Genomic DNA, 20405 nt, shown 5'->3' with positions numbered 1-20405 from the left:
TTTGTGTCACTTTATAAAGAATTATTAAAAACGTTTAAAATATATTTACACTTTATTTTCATATTAACGCAGAGGACTTTTTTTAAATATAAATATTTTCACTTCGTGCAATGCTTGTTCGCATATTTGACTTTTCTTTTTTTTCTTAAATTAAAATTAGATTTATAATATACAGATTTTCTCAATTTGCATTTAATCATATGAGATAACATGATGCATTTGGAACATCTTGTAGAATCATTATTTAGAATGAGAGGGCATAGTACATGTCTCCATTGTATACCATCTTTGCAGGCTATTTTAAGGTAATTATTTTCTTGAAAATTTTCTGTTATGCCTAATTAAATGAGGAGATAAGCAATAAGATTAATATATATACATATATACATCTATATTGTTAAAACTAATTATTTGTATATACTATTAGAAACATACCTTCGCAGATATTTCTTAAATCAAATTCATCTATAAGTTCTTCAATGTCTAACAAGCATTGCACTTTATTATCTTTACTTTCTCTTATAAGATTGTACATTATTGGATCAATTTCTCTATTTAAAACACTACACCGTAATATCATATCAGTTTTTACGAATACTTGTTTTTCCAGAAAAGGCATACCATCTTTCGTTATTGCCATGTTTAAATATACTATTGTTGTAGCATGCCCTTTGGAAGTTACATTACACGACCAACCACGTGGCAAAACAACTTCAAAACACATTTCCAGTAAATCTTCAAACAAAATTCCCTGTTCTCGTATTTCATCATGTACATAGTCGTCGTACTTGTCCAAACGATTATTGAGAATATTTAACGATTGTTGTTTTATACGTACATTACTTTTCTTTAAAGTATTATCTAGGCATTTTTTCAGGATAAAATTTTTGATTTTAACTTTTGAATTGTCCCACCTTTCTGCAGATGTCTCATCCTCTTCAGAATAATTGGATACATACGAAGAATTATTTACACTTCTTTCAAGTTTTACTTGAGAAAGTTGATCATAATCAATGTTTTCTTTATGTTTTGCTTTTTCCATATCGTTATCTGTATTTTTTATTTGCAAATTATTATAACTTCTAAGCATTATCTTTTTATGTTTATTATTTCTATTAGAAGATAGTTTTAATTGTGTTCTATAATCATCCATAGACATCTTTATATTTGATTCATCCTCCGATGATTGTTGCATTTTTATTGATCGATTAGCATTTTCATATTTATGATTTTTAAACTCAAAACATTCTTTACCCATATTTGCAATTTCTTCTTCCCTAGGTATAAGAAAAGTTTCTGCTTTATCAATACTTTGCACCAGACTATTGTGAGACATTAAGAAATCATTCAAATTGTTCAAATTGAAATGATTTCTTTTGGTAGCTTTGTTATCTTTCGATTGATGATGAATATTTCTAATAGGTACTGCGCCTGGTCTTAATCTACATTTTTTATATTTTATCTAAAATTATATAAAATGATTAAACTAAATCCGCTTTCATATGAACAAAATGTTTGCGAAGCAATATCTTACAGTGACAACGTGTGGTGGAGCTCCACTGATCCAATGCGTGATAATATCCCATTTATAAAAGTGTTTACTGCAAACGTATGTATCATCACTTACAGAATAATTGTCTATATCAATTGCTGCTTGCCATTTCCTACGCAATTCTGGATCTTTTGGAGCTGAGAAAAAACTACAGGTGTTCTTATAATTTGTTCCCTTACATAGCACACACTTACGTGTCATACTGATCCTGTAATATTATTTAATATACATAATGACAAACATGTTATGATTAAATGTAATTAAAATCAATTACTTTTATTCCATAAATGTAAATAATACAATGATGTAATTATGTACGACACATTATTTTTCAATTTAATTATTAAATGTAACAGAAAGTTATAGTAAATAATGTAAATATGTAATTATATACCTTTAAAATATCAACAAAAAATTATTAAGGATTATTATAATTAATTTAATAACAACATAAGAGAACTTTTAATTATGTTTTCGAATGGTTTTTAAAGACTGTCTGCGAGTAATTTTACTAATACATGTTTTGGTACATCTGTACAACATGAAGAACAAAAATTAGAGCTACTGAACAAATGCTGCCAACGTAGAAAAATGAATTTCGAATAATAACAGTAAGTTAGGGCGTTTGTTATTTGGCTAAACCAAAGAAAACAAAAGTATACAGAAGCTCACAAGTCCCCTTTTTTACCTACCCAGTTTCATTTTTGTTACTACCGGGACCACCAGTAGGCGATAGTGGGTATTTAACGCGACGAGGATAGCATATATATGAACACACAAAATATATATATATATATATGTATATGTATATGTAGTATATGTATATAGAGAATTTTAAATAATTATTTTTAATTTTTAGTGTATAAAAATGTGTGTGCCTTCAGAAATGCATGTATATATGTATTTTCAATAATAGCCATGTAAAGTAATGTAAGAAAATTGAAGAGGATTGAAGTTAAATCCCACGATGATCACCTGTAACAAGAAGAAAACTATATTAGTCATACAGTCAAGTGATACAATTGCCTGACATATGAATCGTCCAATTCGCAGATGCACTTTTCAATTGAATTCTCTATTTATTTTAATCAAATCTCTGTTTACCGTTGCAATGAAATTAAATTTAAACGTGTGATTTTACATTTAAATAAAATAAATATATAAAAAAAAAAAAGGAAAAAGTACAAATATTAAGTTACTACAAAAAATAATATCTAATAATTATTATGAAATACTTTTAAACTGCATTATATGGAAAAGAGAAATTGTAAATTTAATAAAATACGATTACAGTGAAAATTTTAAAGACGAAACAAGAAAAGAGAAATTACTGTAATATTTACCGAACGTTATTTAAGCTTGAAAATTAAATAATACGAAAATTTTCAAATTTTAAATCGAACTAATTAAACACATATGCATCTTTTTAGATGATATAGACACAAATTTGGTGTCCCAAGAAGATGGAATGGTCCATCATCTCCAATTACAACTACAAATTAATGACGAGCAAGAATGTAATATAATAAAATATAAAATATGACTAGAGAGCTATTCTTGAAAAGTTCGAACTTGCTGTTGAACCTTTGAAAATAACTCAATAGTCTATGTAGTTGCCCTCTTCAGCCACAATTAAGTGGGGGCCTCTTCGGCATAATGCCTCTTCTTTCTTCATGCCCTAAACGCTGCTGTGAGGCTTTTTCTAAGCGCATTTTACAATACAAATCGTACAGTTACATTTACTCGAATGCCTCAACAGATATTTGATCTAATCGATGAACCTATTATTAACACTTTGCATTTAAAAAATTAAATAATATCAAACAAAAGCAGAGGAACTTTGTCATACATCATATGGTCTTACTTTTTTACTCGACCACTTTTATCTTTTATCTTTATTCTACTTTGTATTTACTATACATATATAACAAATGAAGTATTTTCAGTAGGAATTACTAAAGAGCAAATCATTAATATACAGTGACTCTCAGAAAAATTCGGACACCAGTGTATGGCAAGCTTTACGACTTAATATCTCAGTTATTTAAAAAGGAATCGTCTCCGTTCCTTTTTCTAATCATGAGCGTTCTATTCATGTTACTAAAAAAATATGATTAGTTTATAAAATGTACATACTTTATATAATAGACATGAATAAAGGAAATAATACCACATTTTCGGGTCACAAAAATATTCGGACACTTCTTACGCTTCGGGATTCCGTTTTTCTCAGAAACCGCTGTTTCGGAGAATGGTAAGTGTTTGTATACAAACATAGCTTTGGTCGTTGATACCATTTCAATAAGCTTCAGTACCAACTCTAATATTCATGAAAATGGGTCGGAAAGGTAGAAATACATCGTTTGAAATGCGTCAGCTCGTAATATTCCACCGGGAAAAGGGAAAATCGTATCGGGAAATAAGTTCCATGCTCGGTGTTAGCAAAAGTACTGTGTCGGACATTGTGAGAAGATACAATACTGAGGATCGTATTGAATCTATCCCCCAAATCGGCCGACCACCTGTTTTAAACGCGAGAGATAGAAGAAGAATCGTAAGAAAAGTTAAGTGCAATCCATGTTTAAGTGCACCAACACTAGCCAGTGAGGTTTTCGAAGAGACGAAAAAGAAGGTTTCGGCAGGAACAATTCGACGAACTTTAAGAGAACATGGCTATAATGGTAGGGTTGCTAGGAAGAAACCCTTTATTAATGAAGCAAATAGGAGAAAACGAATAAACTACGCAAAGGAGTATATTTCTAAAGAAAATTCATGGTGGAGTAATGTTATATTTGCCGATGAGAGTAAATTTAACATCTACGATTCCGACGGAAGACGTATGGTGTGGCGTAAGCCGAATACAGAGTTTCGGCCTGCCAATATGAGAGGTACGGTGAAACACGGAGGTGGCAGCGTAATGGTTTGGGGCTGCATGTCGACTTCCGGCGTTGGAAATTTAGTTTTTATCGATGGCATCATGGATAAGAATGCTTACTTGAGCCTCTTGAAGAACAATTTAAAACAAAGTGCGGAAAAAATGGGGATTTCAGAAGACTTTAAATTTTACCAGGATAATGATCCTAAGCATAAAGCACGTATTGTACAGGAATTTTTATTATACAATTGCCGCAAAGTTCTTCATCCTCCTCCACAGTCGCCGGACCTTAATCCCATAGAAAACTTATGGGATGAATTGAACCGACGGATTCGCAGGACGCCCATTCGCTCAAAAGAAGAGTTAAAAATAAGGCTTCAAGACGAATGGTCATACATATCCATAGAATATTATAGATTAATATATATATAGATTTGCAAGAATTTTAAGATTTGGAAAAGCACAGCATCTATTAGGCTTTCGTATTGTTCTGTGTATCAAGTACATACATAAAAGAAGAACTTACAAGATTTTAAAATGTATCCAGGCAATTTTTTTATGGTATTCAAACGAACAAACACCTCAGCTTTCTTCTATCATAATGGTAAACTTTAATAATTCATATTTTCCATTAGTATATTGTTTAATAATTGTTTTAATATATTGGTTGTATAATTGTTTAGAGAAATGTACTTTCTTTTTTCATTTCCATATACGTGTACATTACGTATACATTAACAATTATTTTAATGCACTAATGCACTTTTCTTATATTGCAGCTAAATTTGACCCTCGAAGTCCTCACTGCGCAGGAGCACTAAAATAATTACACAAAAATTAAAAGAATACTAAAATAAGAACGTTACAATCTTAAATATTATGTATTAGATGTATGACACCCTTTATACACATGCGCAACGTTAGGAAAGTCAGATAAACAACGTTTAATAAAAGTACTTTCATAGAGGACAAGAGCTCATTTCAACGGTGGATTTCGAAGGGGACGGTACATAGATCGTATATTCCTAGCTTTTAGACAACAATAGACATTCCTATCGATTATTTAACAATTTTTTAAATATTCTGATACACTCTACTTATATTTCAGATTGTTTAAACACATATGTACTGGTTTAAACATTACATACTTATTAATATACTTTGAATATAAAATAATTTTAATGTGATATTTTTCTGGATAAAAATTTTATTATCCAAAGTCATCATTGCACAGGGATGTTAAAACAAATGTATATTAGTTTAAACAATTACATAAAAATTGAAGGAATGTTTAAATCAGAACGTTGCCATGTGATAAAGTTTTTAGTGTATATTGTCTTTATTTTACTCGTTTTTTTTTTAAATATTAACAAGGAACGTATACACCTAATAGAAAAATAAATTAGATAACAATAATTATTAATTGGATTATTAATTAGATAATTATAATAATTCATAAAATTGATATTTAATTATTGTAATAAATAAATTATGTATGTTTTTCTGTTCTGTGTGATAAGGATTATAGTGCATATTGTCTTTATTCTTTTCGTTATTTTTTAAATATTAATAAGATACGTGTACCTTAAATAGTAAAATAGAATAATTTTTTATTTATTTAATAAATAAATTATCATATCTAGCTTGACTAGCGTGGTCATGAAGAAAGGCGAGTTACGTACGTGTGACGGGCAAGCTTGTGTGCGTGAAATTTCTATATGGTAATTGGGAATTTCTGATTGGTCACTTATCTCTGCAATAATTATCAGCCAATCAGGGCTCTTTGCTGATCATTCCTCTTTCTTTTCGCGGCGTCGGTGCTGGAGATCGGACGGATGCTACGTCGTCCTGTTAATCTCAGGTAATTAAAAAGTATTTTCTAACGTAAATATACTTCCTATATACTAATAGATTCTTCTAGCAAATGACTTCCAAATGATATAATCGAAAGATTACGATAATGTCAAGAATAAAAAGTATTTGCGTAGAAAAAAATTCCATGTACGTTGGTATGCATTTTCCTACGCAATCATATATATATCTTGTTTTACAGCATCATTTCTATGGATATCGACTTATAATGTTCAATTTTCATTGTTTGGATTAATAAAGTATATATTTCGACAATTGTGTTATGTTCCTATATCCTATTTTTAACTATTCGATATTTTTCTATGATAGATGGAAAAAACGTAAAATTCTGAAGCAGCCATGATGTCGTCTCAGATGTCGCTTCGTTTCTTTGCGGCTACGTCACAGCGACGACCACCATTTTGTATACCTGTCATCTCGTTTAACTCAGGTAATTTAAAAGTATTGTACACTTTTCTATTATATATCAAACGATAGCTAGAAGCAAGATTTTTATACGTGAGTGTTTTCAAAATGAAATATTGAAAAGTTCGATAGATATCTGTGAGAATGTAACATCGATATATCTCGACGTGCCGCCAAATCTCACCAATGTTACTTAACAATATTTCTTCTAATTTCCAGCTTTTTTCATGGTATCGATACTTACTACCATCTCTAATGATGCTCTAATTAATTATTTTTCATAATTATGTATTCAAAGATCGTATTTCGTATTAAATTCGATTCCTGTAACATACACACACATACAGGCATATATGCATAAGTAATAGGTAGCTCGTACACATACACTCATATATTTGATTTTCTTTATGTTATACTAATGTAATCTTTTTTTTTCCTTTTTTAGGTACCGAGCATTAGGAGAGTCCAGCAGGAATACATATACTCAGTCTAACAATTGTGTTTACTCTTCTTTATCATCATATTCATCGAGGTAAGCGTTATTCTTTTTTTTAAACCATACAGAAATGTATACAAAGAGTGAGAACGAAAGTAAGAGAGAGAGAGAGAGAGAGAGAGAGAAAATAAGAAAACAAAATATTCTATCTACGGGCAATAACGAATGTGTACGTATATTCCAGGAATTTTTCGAAGTGAGAACAGAAGAAACGAAGACAGCCGAAAAAAACGAAGACAGCCGAATGTTTAACATGAAGGACGCGATTACGTGTTCATTCCTGATCAGTCCTTCAACGAGCTAAGATCTAACGAACGTGACGTATTAAACTATTATATATATAACGTTATCGATTTTTATTAACAATTTTTACTGATATTAAATACTTTATATGTAATTTTATACAAGTAGTGAGATAAAGGCAATTAATATTGCTTGAATTTATATTGATTCTTTATGATAAAATATCTTTAAAAGTGTGCAATGCCTTCAGGAATGATTCACAGGATATATTGTTCTATAATCTTTTTAGTATGTTTCAGCTTTTCAGAGTTTTTCTTTTATTTTATTTTATTCATCGTCATCCTAAGAGTAGGATACCCATCCTGCAGTCATCAATGAAGACTAAAAGTAAGTATATTTTTCTATCAAAAATTTCTATAATAATTACAATGGTTTTTTATTACGACGATGACATTAATTGTTCTTTTTCTTTTTCTGTTGCAGAACATCATTGCAATCGAGCGCGTAGGCAATGAGGTACTCGTGTGTTGCATCGTAAAAATAAAATATAAAAGAATCGGAAAGTAGAATCAGTGTTGTACGCCGTATGTAAAAGTTTCGTTTTTTCGGGTAAAGAAACTCCGTAAGTTTCTTCTATTCGGTTTAAACGTGTACTCATCGTCATCCTAAGGGTAGGATACCCATCGTGCATTCATCAATGAAGAATAAACGTAATCAATTTTTATTTTAAACACTTTCTCAATAATTATAATAATTTTTTTATTTACAACAATGATATTTATAATTTTGTTTTTATTTTTGTTTCAGATCATCATGGGAATATATCAGTGTTGGAAGTGTTTGTGAATTGTGTTTGTGAAGTGTTGCAAGTGTTCGTGCATTGCTATCGTGCGCGAAGCAATATACGGGAGTGTTGTATCGTTAAATATAATTAAAATCACGGATTAGAAGCACGTTCGTTCGTTTTCTTTTCAATTCCGTCGCGTTCGCGAACTATTTTGAAATTTATATATTAAATTAACTGCGACCAATGCAGTAATTGCATTAGAGTTTGTTCGAGTAAAGTTGAATTTTTATCTTTAAACAGTCGCACAGACTGTTCGCGTATTAGAATCAGTGCATCAATGAAGATTTTTCTACTTGCATTGACTGTGTGCAAAGCAGTCTTTGAATTAGTTGTGTAGAATCAGTGATCGGGCGTAAAACAAATTAAAATCAAACGCGAATTAGAATCAGTGTTGTTCGCCGTATAATATAATTTCGGTTTCGCGATAAGAAACTCATCTATAGTTTCTTATTTTCGTTTATACCGCGTTTTTAGATTCACGCGGGGTGCATCGCCATGGTGCAATTGAATTTCATCCCATTGGAATGCATTGTAAGTATTCATTTTAATTTACTTTTTATTTGATTTATTTTTTATACAATTTTGTATTATTTATGAATAACTTATCGTTTCGTTTTATTTTATTTTACAGATATGACGACGACTTTCTACCTTATCAAAGATGTGGGATGAATTCTTCGATGGATCATCGATGGATCATCGATGGATCTTCGATGGATCTTCGATGGATCTTCGATGGATCTTCGATGGATCTTCGATGGATCTTCGATGGATCTTCGATGAATCTTCGGTGGATCTTCGGTGGATCTTCGGTGGATCTTCGGTGGATCTCCTTCAATACCAAATCGAGGAACTCTTCTATCGTCAGACTACAACACTTGCTGCAAAGTAGGAGTGTTTTGGAGCCATCGTAGAACTTCTTATGCCGTGAGTTAAAATTTAAAGTCCCTCCGGTGCTCAATCATGTCGAGGATGAAAGGTCCTAATCGGCACGAGTTACTGGTTGTAATTATTTCAATAAATTAGTGACGAGCACATGAGTAATTTCTTTCTAGGAGTTACTCATGAAAATTGTATATTGTATTGTATATTGTATTGTATATTTTATATTAGTTCAGGATAGGTTTTCTTGTCTCGCCGGTTAAATTCATTTAATTAATAATGCAATTAATCAATGCACTTTCTTTTTTATTACGTGTTTTGTTCGTGGTTAGTAGTGGTGAAACCGAGCATTAATTTACTCGTTTTCATACAGAAAAGCATGTAATAAATGTCTTACATGCATTGCTTCGTACTTAGTGTATCTAATCGCAATTAATTTTGATATATCGATACCTCGATATTACAAATAAATGAGCAAGAAGACAAACTCATTCGCGACGGATAGATTCTAGCAGTTAAGTGGTGGCTCAAAGCCCAGTTCTTTTATTAGAACAGCCAACTTAATGAAAGGAGTCGTCCGAGGTTTTTAAATATATTAAAATATATTAAAAGATATTAAAAGATATTAAAAGTTAATGTTTATCAAATGAATTGTAGAGTTCTTAGCCGCTTAGATAAATTTCTATAAAAATGTATTTATGTCTTATGTATATATGTGTTTTTAATCATATTTTTTAGATCAGGATTTTCAGCTTCTAATGTACTAATCTCCCGTTTCTCCCCCCTATACTTTCTGTGTTCTCATCTATGCGTGTGCCCAGGTGCTACTCGTATAGGTGAGAGAAACAATTAGTATAGGTTTAGTTTTAAGTTTTTCCCCTATTGGCGGCTGTCATTGTGCTAGTGATTGCACGATGTACTTTACACCTGTGTGTGCGTATTAGGTAAAGTGTTTTGTACATCGCTTCGCGATATTTTTTAATTAATACATCATTTAATACTGAGAGCACTACTTCTACATATCACGTGTGATATGACAAATACGAGTGTTTCTATATTTTTATATTTATATTAAATTTTTCTACTTTTTTTTTTGTAATAAAATCGTTTTGAACAGTAGAGTTACCGCATTTATTTGTGGAAACTATGATATACTCGTATATAACTAGTATGCAATATATACTAGTATATACTTGTATTTTTACATTAGTCATTTTTGCAATAATCACTAGCCTTGACAGATGATTACAGCATTGGTACGTACTCCCATAAGTTTAGAAAACACGCGTTTGAACTAGGGTGTCGGAGGTGCCCCGGGGCATGCTCTCTAGTTTAGGCTTTTGCACCCTGGTGGTATGTGAGAGAATCGTGGAGTGAGTGGGTGGGTATGTACGTATGTTTGATCTTTTTAAATATGGGTAATTAACAGGCAGGTAGCATACTTAGGTGTGAATGTTTATTTAATTTGTAAGTAGGTAGAGACCGGAGAAGTCGCGCGATTGTAATTTTCACTCAGGAGTGGAAAATTTCTTCTCCGGATTTTATACAAAGTTTCAGCAACCTTTAGATTCATTTATCATTTAAATATTTCTTGTATTTTTTCCATATATTGCTGATACTCTGTACCGCAAGATATAAATCAGTATCGAACGATTCAAAAGTCTTTGCGTTTTCTTAAAAATTAATTTTTTTTCGAATAAGTGAAGATAGCTGAATACGTTGGATACTTACTTAATATTAAGTATATTAATGCTTTGCTCTTTAGTAATTCCTACTGAAAATACTTCATTTGTTATATATGTATAGTAAATACAAAGTAGAATAAAGATAAAAGATAAAAGTGGTCGAGTAAAAAAGTAAGACCATATGATGTATGACAAAGTTCCTCTGCTTTTGTTTGATATTATTTAATTTTTTAAATGCAAAGTGTTAATAATAGGTTCATCGATTAGATCAAATATCTGTTGAGGCATTCGAGTAAATGTAACTGTACGATTTGTATTGTAAAATGCGCTTAGAAAAAGCCTCACAGCAGCGTTTAGGGCATGAAGAAAGAAGAGGCATTATGCCGAAGAGGCCCCCACTTAATTGTGGCTGAAGAGGGCAACTACATAGACTATTGAGTTATTTTCAAAGGTTCAACAGCAAGTTCGAACTTTTCAAGAATAGCTCTCTAGTCATATTTTATATTTTATTATATTACATTCTTGCTCGTCATTAATTTGTAGTTGTAATTGGAGATGATGGACCATTCCATCTCCTTGGGACACCAAATTTGTGTCTATATCGTCTAAAAAGATGCATATGTGTTTAATTAGTTCGATTTAAAATTTGAAAATTTTCGTATTATTTAATTTTCAAGCTTAAATAACGTTCGGTAAATATTACAGTAATTTCTCTTTTCTTGTTTCGTCTTTAAAATTTTTCACTGTAATCGTATTTTATTAAATTTACAATTTCTCTTTTCCATATAATGCAGTTTAAAAGTATTTCATAATAATTATTAGATATTATTTTTTGTAGTAACTTAATATTTGTACTTTTTCCTTTTTTTTTTATATTTATTTTATTTAAATGTAAAATCACACGTTTAAATTTAATTTCATTGCAACGGTAAACAGAGATTTGATTAAAATAAATAGAGAATTCAATTGAAAAGTGCATCTGCGAATTGGACGATTCATATGTCAGGCAATTGTATCACTTGACTGTATGACTAATATAGTTTTCTTCTTGTTACAGGTGATCATCGTGGGATTTAACTTCAATCCTTTTCAATTTTCTTACATTACTTTTTACATGGCTATTATTGAAAATACATATATACATGCATTTCTGAAGGCACACACATTTTTATACACTAAAAATTAAAAATAATTATTTAAAATTCTCTCTATATATATATATATATATATATATATATATATATATTGTGTATATATATATGCTATCCTCGTCGCGTTAAATACCCACTATCGCCTGCTGGTGGTCCCGGTAGTAACAAAAATGAAACTGGGTAGGTAAAAAAGGGAACTTGTGAGCTTCTGTATACTTATGTATTCTTTGGCTAAACAGCTGATCTGCCATACTTTGAGGTTACATAATCTTTAATTGTTTAAAAGATGGTGATATACGGTGTTTATATCGTATCTAAATCAGGAGGTTTAATTTTTAACCATGATCACAACATTCCCAAAGTAGAAAATGAGAGAACTTTTAATTATCCGTTAGATATTAAATTAAATTATGAAAATAAAAAGATAGTTGTGTCTTTTGGTCAAAGAGATGGTATAAATGGTAAAAGATTATCTATTACTATTATTACATTATTATTGACATATTGTATTTTATTTAATAATAAGTAAAATATTCTCTATACAGTAGGACATATGTTAACCGCTGTAAATGGTAGTCCTGTTATTGGCAATGAATTGGAAGATGGGAGGGATGTGCTGGAAATGTTAAATCAACAGGAAAATTTTCCTATAACATTAAAGTTTAGCCGTGCAAAGATGACCACTAATGAGAAAATTTTTCTAGCATCCATGTTTTATCCTCTATTTGCGATAGCCAGTCAGTTGAGTCCTGAACCCCGATGTTCTGGAATTGAAATTTTAGAAGCAGACACATTTCGCTTGTACTGCTATCAAACGCTAACCGGCATTAAATTTATGATAGTGGCTGAGCCATCGCAGTTAGGAATGGAAATATTAACTAAAAAAGTATATGAACTTTATGCGGATTACGCTCTCAAGAATCCATTCTATTCATTAGAAATGCCAATAAGGTGTGAACTTTTTGAGACTAATCTGCAATCGTTGCTTGAAACAATAGAGAAATGCGGTATAAGTAGTATTTAAATTAACTCGATAAAAAAAAAAACCCATGAATATGTAAGTATGCATTGTGTATATGTATATTTGATATGATCTTATTATAAATATATGAAAATAATATTTTAAGAGTAATTGTAAGACGTAAAAAAAAGTAAGAAGTCAAATAGATAAGTTATAAATGGACGAATAAAACTTCATAGTTTTTCTAAATAATTCAATATGCTTATTAATATGCTTAAATTTATTACGTTTATATCTTAATTATTCTTTGGGAAATAAATAAATTTAAAATTGCGTTAGCGTAATAGAGATTTTTGTTATTAAGTTGGTAGTGGTACTTGGCAGCCCTGCTCGTACATAGTTGCAAACAAATATGGTCGCCCACAGTTTGGCGAATTGATTCTGATTGAAAATTTTTCTTTTTCATTGTAATAGAAGAATATTTGTACAATTGTAATAACATTAATCATGGAGTTAGGATTGTCAAGTACGTTATTAGCAGGTGATCCACGTCTTGTGGATCATATCGTTGGTGAAGTTAAATCGCAAGGTATTTTTGATCAATTTCGTAAGGAATGCATAGCTGATGTTGACACAAAGGTATATTATCATTTATATCTACATATTTTTCTCTAATCATTGTCGTTCGAATTATATTTATGTAAGATTTTATTTTAATCTTGTTAAACAATAAGTAATTGAATTTCACCTCTCATAGCCTGCGTATCAAAATCTACGTACAAGAGTCGAGGGATCTGTCAATTCATTTCTCGACAAACAACTATGGAAACCAGAACTTAATAAAAATCAAGTTAGAGAAACATTGCGTAAACATATACACGAAGCACCATACTTAGATGTCGGAGTTGAACGTATTGTTGATCAAGTAGTAAATCCAAAGGTCTTCTCTGTATTCATGCCTCAAATAGAAGATGTCGTATATAAGTTTTTGGGTTTAGAACGACCAAAAATTAAAGAAAAATCTAGTGGTTGTGGACTCAAAGATTTATTACCTAAGGATTTAGATCCAGTTTCACCGGAATCTGACAAGAACAGTTTGAAAGATGTGTCACTTGAATCTGTAGACGCAATAGATGATCTTGTTGTTAAACCGGATGAAAAATCTGAACAATCATTTGATGAACATAAGTTAGAAATCGTTGAAAAATATTTGGAAAGAAGTAAAGATCAGATATCTGAGAATGGACATGCTTCCTCGGAAGAAAAAGTACTGGGCGAAGAATGTATTGATTTTAATAAGACTGTTAGTAATGTAAATTTAAATACTTCTGGAAAATCAGATGACAAAATTGACGAAGAAGAAGAGGATAGTCCGACGTTCGAGCCGATAGATATTATGAATTTAAATGAATCTAATATATCTAATGATTCACATCTATCTGGTATATCCGAGTTAACAAGTCATAGATCCAGAAGTCCTAATTTTTCCAATGAGATATCACAAGATAATTATGATTGTAGTAATCAAGATTCACAACTTAGTAAAGTTTCCTCTGATTCAAGATTATCAATAGTAACTGATTTTGGATTATCTAATCATGCTTCAACGCCAATACACGATGGCATCAAAGAAGAGCCTGCTAAAGATAAATGTGAAAATAAAACCACAAAAGATAATTTTCGAGCTCTTAGAGATTTTGAATCTTTTAAGAATAAAAATAATAAAAACATTGTTGAATCGAAAAAATGTAAAGAAAGTGGGAATGATTTAAAAGATTCAAAAGAGACAACAAAAAGTATTAAACTCAATTTACCATCCAAGGAAAATTCTAGCGATGCCACAGATAATAGTACAAAAGACAAATACGACAGTAAAATATATAAAGATAAGCATAAAGACAGCGAAAATTCCAAATCTAAATCTACAAAAGAAAAAATCTATTCCAAGGATCCAAAATGTAAGGAAAAAGACAATGAGAAAAAGAAGCAGAGTAGTCATAGTAGTTCCAAGCACGATAAGCATATTAAGGGTAAGGTTAAAGATAAACCTAGTCAGACAAAGGATGCAGTTGAAAAAGTGAAAGATAGCAAAGATACTGTTACAGATAATGTAAATAAAACTAAGGAAGATAAAGTTAAAGAAATCGATAAAAAAGAAAGTAGTACCAACAAGGAAGCAAAAGATTTGAAAGATCTTTATAAAGAAAAAATTAGAGAACTTAGAGAGAAGAAAGAATTAACTGAAAAAGAAAAATTAAATAAGGACAATGTTAAGTCCAATAAAGAATCCAAAGATAAAAAGGATTCGACTAAGGATAAGAAGTCTTACAAAAAAGAGCATAGAAGTTCTACTTCCAAAAGTCACGACGAAAAAAATCGTCATGAAAACAAAGTTAACAAAGGGTCATCTGACAAAATTTCAGATATTAAAGAAAAAAAATCTGAATCTAAGGAGAAAACGAAACGCGACGAACGTGGCTCGAAAGATATTAAGGATAAAAGTAACGTCATGAAAACGGAATCTTCGGGTAAATCAGATAAAAGTGATTTAAAGAAAATGTCTAAGAATGGCAAGGAAGAAAAAATAGAAATAAAAAAAGATCTTAAGATCAGCAGCGATAAGATTTGTAAAAAGGATGTACGTACTCAAGCGCAAAGTAAAACATCAGACCGTAATGAAAAGTCTACAGACATTACGAAAAAAGATTCAAAAAGTGATGCCCAAGGTAAAGAGAAAAAAAGGAGAGACGATAAGAAATCAAAAACAAAGGATGATCATTCTAGTCTACGAAAAAATTCAAATGATCGTCGTTCTACGGACAGAGATGGTTCCAATGGATCTAATAGCAAAAGTTCACAATCTAGTACTTCTAGTTCTAATGCTACTACCAGTAAATCAAGTTCTTCTGGATTAACTAAAGATACCAGTCATATGAGTAATTCAAGCAGCGAAACATCAGATAGCATAGGAGAAACGCAAATAAATAGAATGAAACTCCAATTGCAAAATGAAAATTATGATGAAATAAATAAAGATAATATAAATCTCACTGATACCGAATCATACTGTGATCAAGACAATAGTTTTGAAGGTGTTCAATTAACGGAAATGCAATCAAGTGAAAACAATTTACCATTAAAAAAAAGACCGTTACTTGATGAAAATGATTTAAATTCTTCGAGCGAAATGAAAATGAAAAAACCTAAATTTGCAAAGAACATACACGAAGCTAAGAAGCTAATGAAAATTAGGAAACAAATGGAGAAACAAAAGCAGAAGGATGATAAGAAAATAGAGAAGAAAATGGAGCAAAAAACTGAGCAAATAATGTGTCCAAAGTTAGAGAACAGTGGAGATGATTTGACTGCTGTTCCAGATGAAGAACGTGTACAAATAATAGAAGTACCAGATGAAGAATACGAAGAACCTTACCCCGATCGCCAAATGAATTTAACATTAGAACAACGTTCGATGATATTGTTAGAAGGAGAACTTCATGGTACAGATATATTACCAAAACGACCTAACTTAATGTCAAAACTATCTGCCTTGGAATTGTGTATAAAACAATCCTTAGATGAAGCAATATGCCATACAAAATTGCAAGAACAAGACACTAATATAGAATCTCGGCCTTTAATGATAAATAAAACTTGTAAAGATAATCTAGCTTCAAATAGTAGTAAAGACAGTTTAGAAATTAAAAATAATGATACAGTACTGAAAATAGTAGGAACAACTTCTGAAACATTTCTTGACGCAACCCAGAGTATAGAGAAAATGAAGTCAATAAATACCATTACTGAAAATGATAATAAAGTAAGAAATCAAATAAGTACAACTGATACGAATATTAGTGTAGAACACAGTGTAATATGCAATGAGAGAAGTGATAAAGCGTTTGAACAACCAAAATCTCCTACCAGAGATATTACAGAATATAATGAACTTGATGAACAATTATCTGGACAAGCAATTGCACAGTCTTCCAAGAATGAATTTGTACCAAAAGTTAATGACGATTATGAAGATTGTAGATATTTCAAACTTGATAATGAAGAATCAGATAAATTTTTTAGTTTTTTACATTCGTTAGAAATGGTGGAAGGTAATACTCTAGAGGATATAATAGAAGATTTAGGAGGTCAGATAGTATCATCCGGCTCAAAAACAATGGCGCCGCCAATGCCAAAAAGAAAACATTCAGGAAGTCCGCTAACAGACATACTACTCAATAACTCAAATAATAATAATGACGGTCTGAAAATATCAATGCCAAATGATCATTCTTTAAATGCTATGAAAAAAAGAAAAATGATTGCTTCAAAAAAGCAAAGACTTCATGCAAATCCTTGCATTTCGCAAAGCCTTTTAAATGGTGAAAATTTTGTAATGCCCCTAAGTCCAGAAAGTGATGTGTCAGCAACTAGTGAAAAAATTCCATCATCTAATATAATGAAAGAAGAAAAGAGGTAACTCCTTAACACTTGTCCCATATTTAAGTAGTGAAAATGATTATTATATCATATTTCACAACATTTAATACTTACAGTCGGCATAGAAGCAGTCAACGATATTCAAGTGATGACTTGTATAAACCACGTCCATTGTTTTCAAGTTCTTCTCGTCGGAGTAGAAGATTTAATCAAGTGTAGCTAGTAACTCATGGCTTCAGATGTTGAATCATATTTGTACTCTGTGTAATACAGAATTGAGACATTTTATTTTTTTAATACAATCTTGATATATTTAAAACATAAAGTAATGTTTTACAATCTATTCAATTTGGCTGATTAATGTAGACAAAATTATGAGCTTTATTTTTAAATTACATTGTTATATATAATTATTATAATCTATATCAAAAAATTTTAAATGACAACAAATACTGAAGCCGTAGATATATTTTAGACTGTTGTTCCTTAGGACTATGTATTTATTGTATAATAAGTATGAATGTTTTAAATACTGATTTATTTAATAATTTCATACAAAGAAGTTGAATAGCACAACTGCATTGAAATAAATATTAATTAACTCGAGCTACGTAGAAACAGAAATGTATATTTTTCAATATTTGCATATCTGAAATGGAATGCTCAAAATTTCTACAAACGTTTTACATGCTTATTGCATTATGTGTATACATTTGTATAAAGTAATTTTATTTAAAGCAATAGAAAGAAAAATAAAAAATAAACTATGGTATGTTTTGAAAGAAATGATAATTATAAAGAACAAATTTGTCGTGTATTATTTTTTTTTTTATAATATAAAGACAGTTATTTCTTTTTTATATACTTAAAACAAATAAATATATATACATATTACTATAGAGGAATAAGAGTAAAATGTATTTTACTTATCGTTATAATCAATTTAAATAAAAACTAAGTGGTGTTATTTTACTAATTGTATAACAAAATGTAATAATATCATAAGTTATTGAAGGAGTAAAGTAATAATAGTGGATACGAAACAATACCTTTTTTATCGAGTTATTAAAACATATAATATCTAAATGATTTGTAAGATTCGCTGTGATAAATTACTAGTAAATTGAGAAACTTTAGTAACGGCGAACCGAATCACGTTTAAATGCCATATTTTGCGGAGTTGATCTATGTACTATTTCTACAATAACTGTATTATTAATATTGTATATTTGTAAGTTGTACAAATATTGTGTGTGTATATATGTATATGTATATATACACATATATATATATAAATAATATGTTAAATTTAATTACAATTGTATATCTTTTTTCAAATTTATCAGCTATTCATTCCAATTTATAAATCAATAATCACTTCCAAAATTTATAATGTCTCTTATTTACATAATCGCTCTTAAAATAAAGCGAATTTTCTATATGCAGTCAAACTATCTGTCTTTTTATTCCTTATATATATTTTATGGTATTCCAAGATCATGTTAAAATTAAATTGTGCATATATATGTGTATATAAAAATTGTTTTTCTATAAATTATTAGCATTTCAATCTTAATAATATATCCATGTAAATATAAACATTAATAACATTGCACCGTACTTCTAAAAGAGTGAAATAAAATAAAATAAAAAAAGAATAAAAAGCAAGGAAAAGTTGAAATTGGTAATTGTTATCTTTTATTTTTTCGTATATGAATATAGATTATTTCGACTTATGTTAATTTATAAATAAAATTAAATAGAGAGTATTACTATCACATAGTTAACCTTTTATAAATTTATATTTAATTCGAATAAAAAATGTATTAATAAATTATGTATTTGCATATGTATATATTTATGTAATCAATGTTAAAAATGCAATATTATGTTATAATTAATGATACTCATCAAAAAGTATTCTTTTCTTTTGTAATTGAGAAACTCTTAAATGCATTATATCTTTATGAAAGAGCTAATAATACATGTGATGCATCATATAAATATACATACACACATATATCCATACAAGGGCAATCTGAGCAACTCTAAATAAGAGAAAAAAAATGACACTTGCTTTTTTATCTCTCATGTCAATGACAAACACATGATGCCCTTGTGTTTATATTATCAATAATTCTACGTAAACCTAATTGTATTTGATGGTGTACATCTAGCAGCGTGTAGAAATATTAAATATCATTTTAAACGTAATCTTATCAGCAAATAGTAAAATAAAACAATTAATCAAGATACACTACATCTTGATATGTTGTCTTGTGGTTTTGAAGAAGAATATTATATAATATTCGATCATTATAGATAGATCATATAGACAGTATTAATAAGCAACTATTTTAAGAACAAGATCGAGACTATGTAATAAAGTTTTAATTCCACGTATTTTATACGATAATAAAAATAAACAATAAGAAAATATATTCAAAATTTCAACACGTTGCTCAAAAAGACAATATGGAAATAATACGATAATGACTAAACTAAAAAGAGCGAAAAAATAGTTTCAATTCCTCATTAAAATGTATGGAGAATGACATCGTAGGTTTTTCCAAATGAAATATATTCCCTATTACGCCATTTGTTTGCCTCTAATATGAGTCAGACAAATTGTTGGATTGGATAATAAGTATCTTTGATTACCGGTAGTTACGATTGATTACGAAAAAGAATAGCATATACATGTATATACGTACACATACATATATAAAGGAACAAGCAGGATTCCAATAAAGATGACTTTATAAAAAGTAATAGAATTAGAAAAGAATTCTACGCAGTTATTGACCGCGAGTTTGTAGACACGGACAAGCGTCCTCTATCCTTTGAAGAAGTCAGGAAGGATAATATATATATATAATAGAGCACATGCTTCTTCCTCTGCTTACTCATGTATATTACATAGCATATACATATACATATGTATATATATTCGTAACCACGAAAGAGAGAGAGAGAGAGAGAGAGAGAAGAATCTCTGC

At 29.9% G+C, this 20405-nt stretch overlaps 3 protein-coding genes across 6 annotated transcripts; 2 read left to right on the top strand and 1 right to left on the bottom strand.

The window, feature by feature from the left end:
- Positions 1-35: 35 nt before the first annotated feature.
- Positions 36-20381, bottom strand: LOC122514594. Of its 4 annotated transcripts, none has more exons than XM_043631514.1 (5): positions 20121-20381; positions 17521-17666; positions 1535-1760; positions 436-1462; positions 36-337 (listed from the first exon to the last, which is right to left on the bottom strand). In XM_043631514.1, exons 3-5 carry the CDS (start codon positions 1751-1753, stop codon positions 99-101), a joined length of 1485 nt encoding a protein of 494 aa, XP_043487449.1. In that variant the 5' UTR covers positions 1754-1760; positions 17521-17666; positions 20121-20381; the 3' UTR covers positions 36-98. The 4 variants fall into 4 exon arrangements, with proteins under 4 accessions (XP_043487449.1, XP_043487451.1, XP_043487452.1 ...); XM_043631516.1 differs by having other exon boundaries at positions 20127-20381; XM_043631517.1 differs by lacking the exons at positions 17521-17666; positions 20121-20381 and adding an exon at positions 2245-2269.
- On the top strand, positions 12183-13221 carry LOC122514599 (trafficking protein particle complex subunit 4). The gene is made up of 2 exons (XM_043631523.1): positions 12183-12469; positions 12554-13221. The coding sequence occupies exons 1-2, from the start codon at positions 12295-12297 to the stop codon at positions 13030-13032; spliced, it is 654 nt and encodes a 217-aa protein (XP_043487458.1). The 5' UTR covers positions 12183-12294; the 3' UTR covers positions 13033-13221.
- Positions 13477-18135, top strand: LOC122514591 (biorientation of chromosomes in cell division protein 1-like 1). Its single transcript, XM_043631509.1, has 3 exons — positions 13477-13608; positions 13727-17442; positions 17523-18135. The coding sequence occupies exons 1-3, from the start codon at positions 13477-13479 to the stop codon at positions 17623-17625; spliced, it is 3951 nt and encodes a 1316-aa protein (XP_043487444.1). The 3' UTR covers positions 17626-18135.
- Positions 20382-20405: the final 24 nt, after the last annotated feature.

This window comes from Polistes fuscatus, unplaced genomic scaffold, assembly GCF_010416935.1.
Source record: "Polistes fuscatus isolate 324 unplaced genomic scaffold, CU_Pfus_HIC Scaffold15, whole genome shotgun sequence".
In the NCBI taxonomy this organism is placed as follows: domain Eukaryota; kingdom Metazoa; phylum Arthropoda; class Insecta; order Hymenoptera; family Vespidae; genus Polistes; species Polistes fuscatus.
Note: the sequence above shows the minus strand (reverse complement) of the source record. Positions and strands in the feature narration are given on the sequence as shown.

What these genes read in the sequence shown, in the direction of transcription:
- LOC122514594 (XM_043631514.1), bottom strand. Translation starts at nt 1,753, where the DNA reads ATGACACGTAAGTGTGTGCTATGTAAGGGAACAAATTATAAGAACACC. An exon ending in CTCCACCACACGTTGTCACT is followed by an intron (nt 1,463 to 1,534) that starts GTAAGATATTGC and finishes ATATAATTTTAG; the next exon opens with ATAAAATATAAAAAATGTAG. An exon ending in TTTAAGAAATATCTGCGAAG is followed by an intron (nt 338 to 435) that starts GTATGTTTCTAA and finishes TCATTTAATTAG; the next exon opens with GCATAACAGAAAATTTTCAA.
- LOC122514599 (XM_043631523.1), top strand. Translation starts at nt 12,295, where the DNA reads ATGGTGATATACGGTGTTTATATCGTATCTAAATCAGGAGGTTTAATT. An exon ending in TCAAAGAGATGGTATAAATG is followed by an intron (nt 12,470 to 12,553) that starts GTAAAAGATTAT and finishes TTCTCTATACAG; the next exon opens with TAGGACATATGTTAACCGCT.
- LOC122514591 (XM_043631509.1), top strand. Translation starts at nt 13,477, where the DNA reads ATGGAGTTAGGATTGTCAAGTACGTTATTAGCAGGTGATCCACGTCTT. An exon ending in TAGCTGATGTTGACACAAAG is followed by an intron (nt 13,609 to 13,726) that starts GTATATTATCAT and finishes CACCTCTCATAG; the next exon opens with CCTGCGTATCAAAATCTACG. An exon ending in ATAATGAAAGAAGAAAAGAG is followed by an intron (nt 17,443 to 17,522) that starts GTAACTCCTTAA and finishes TAATACTTACAG; the next exon opens with TCGGCATAGAAGCAGTCAAC.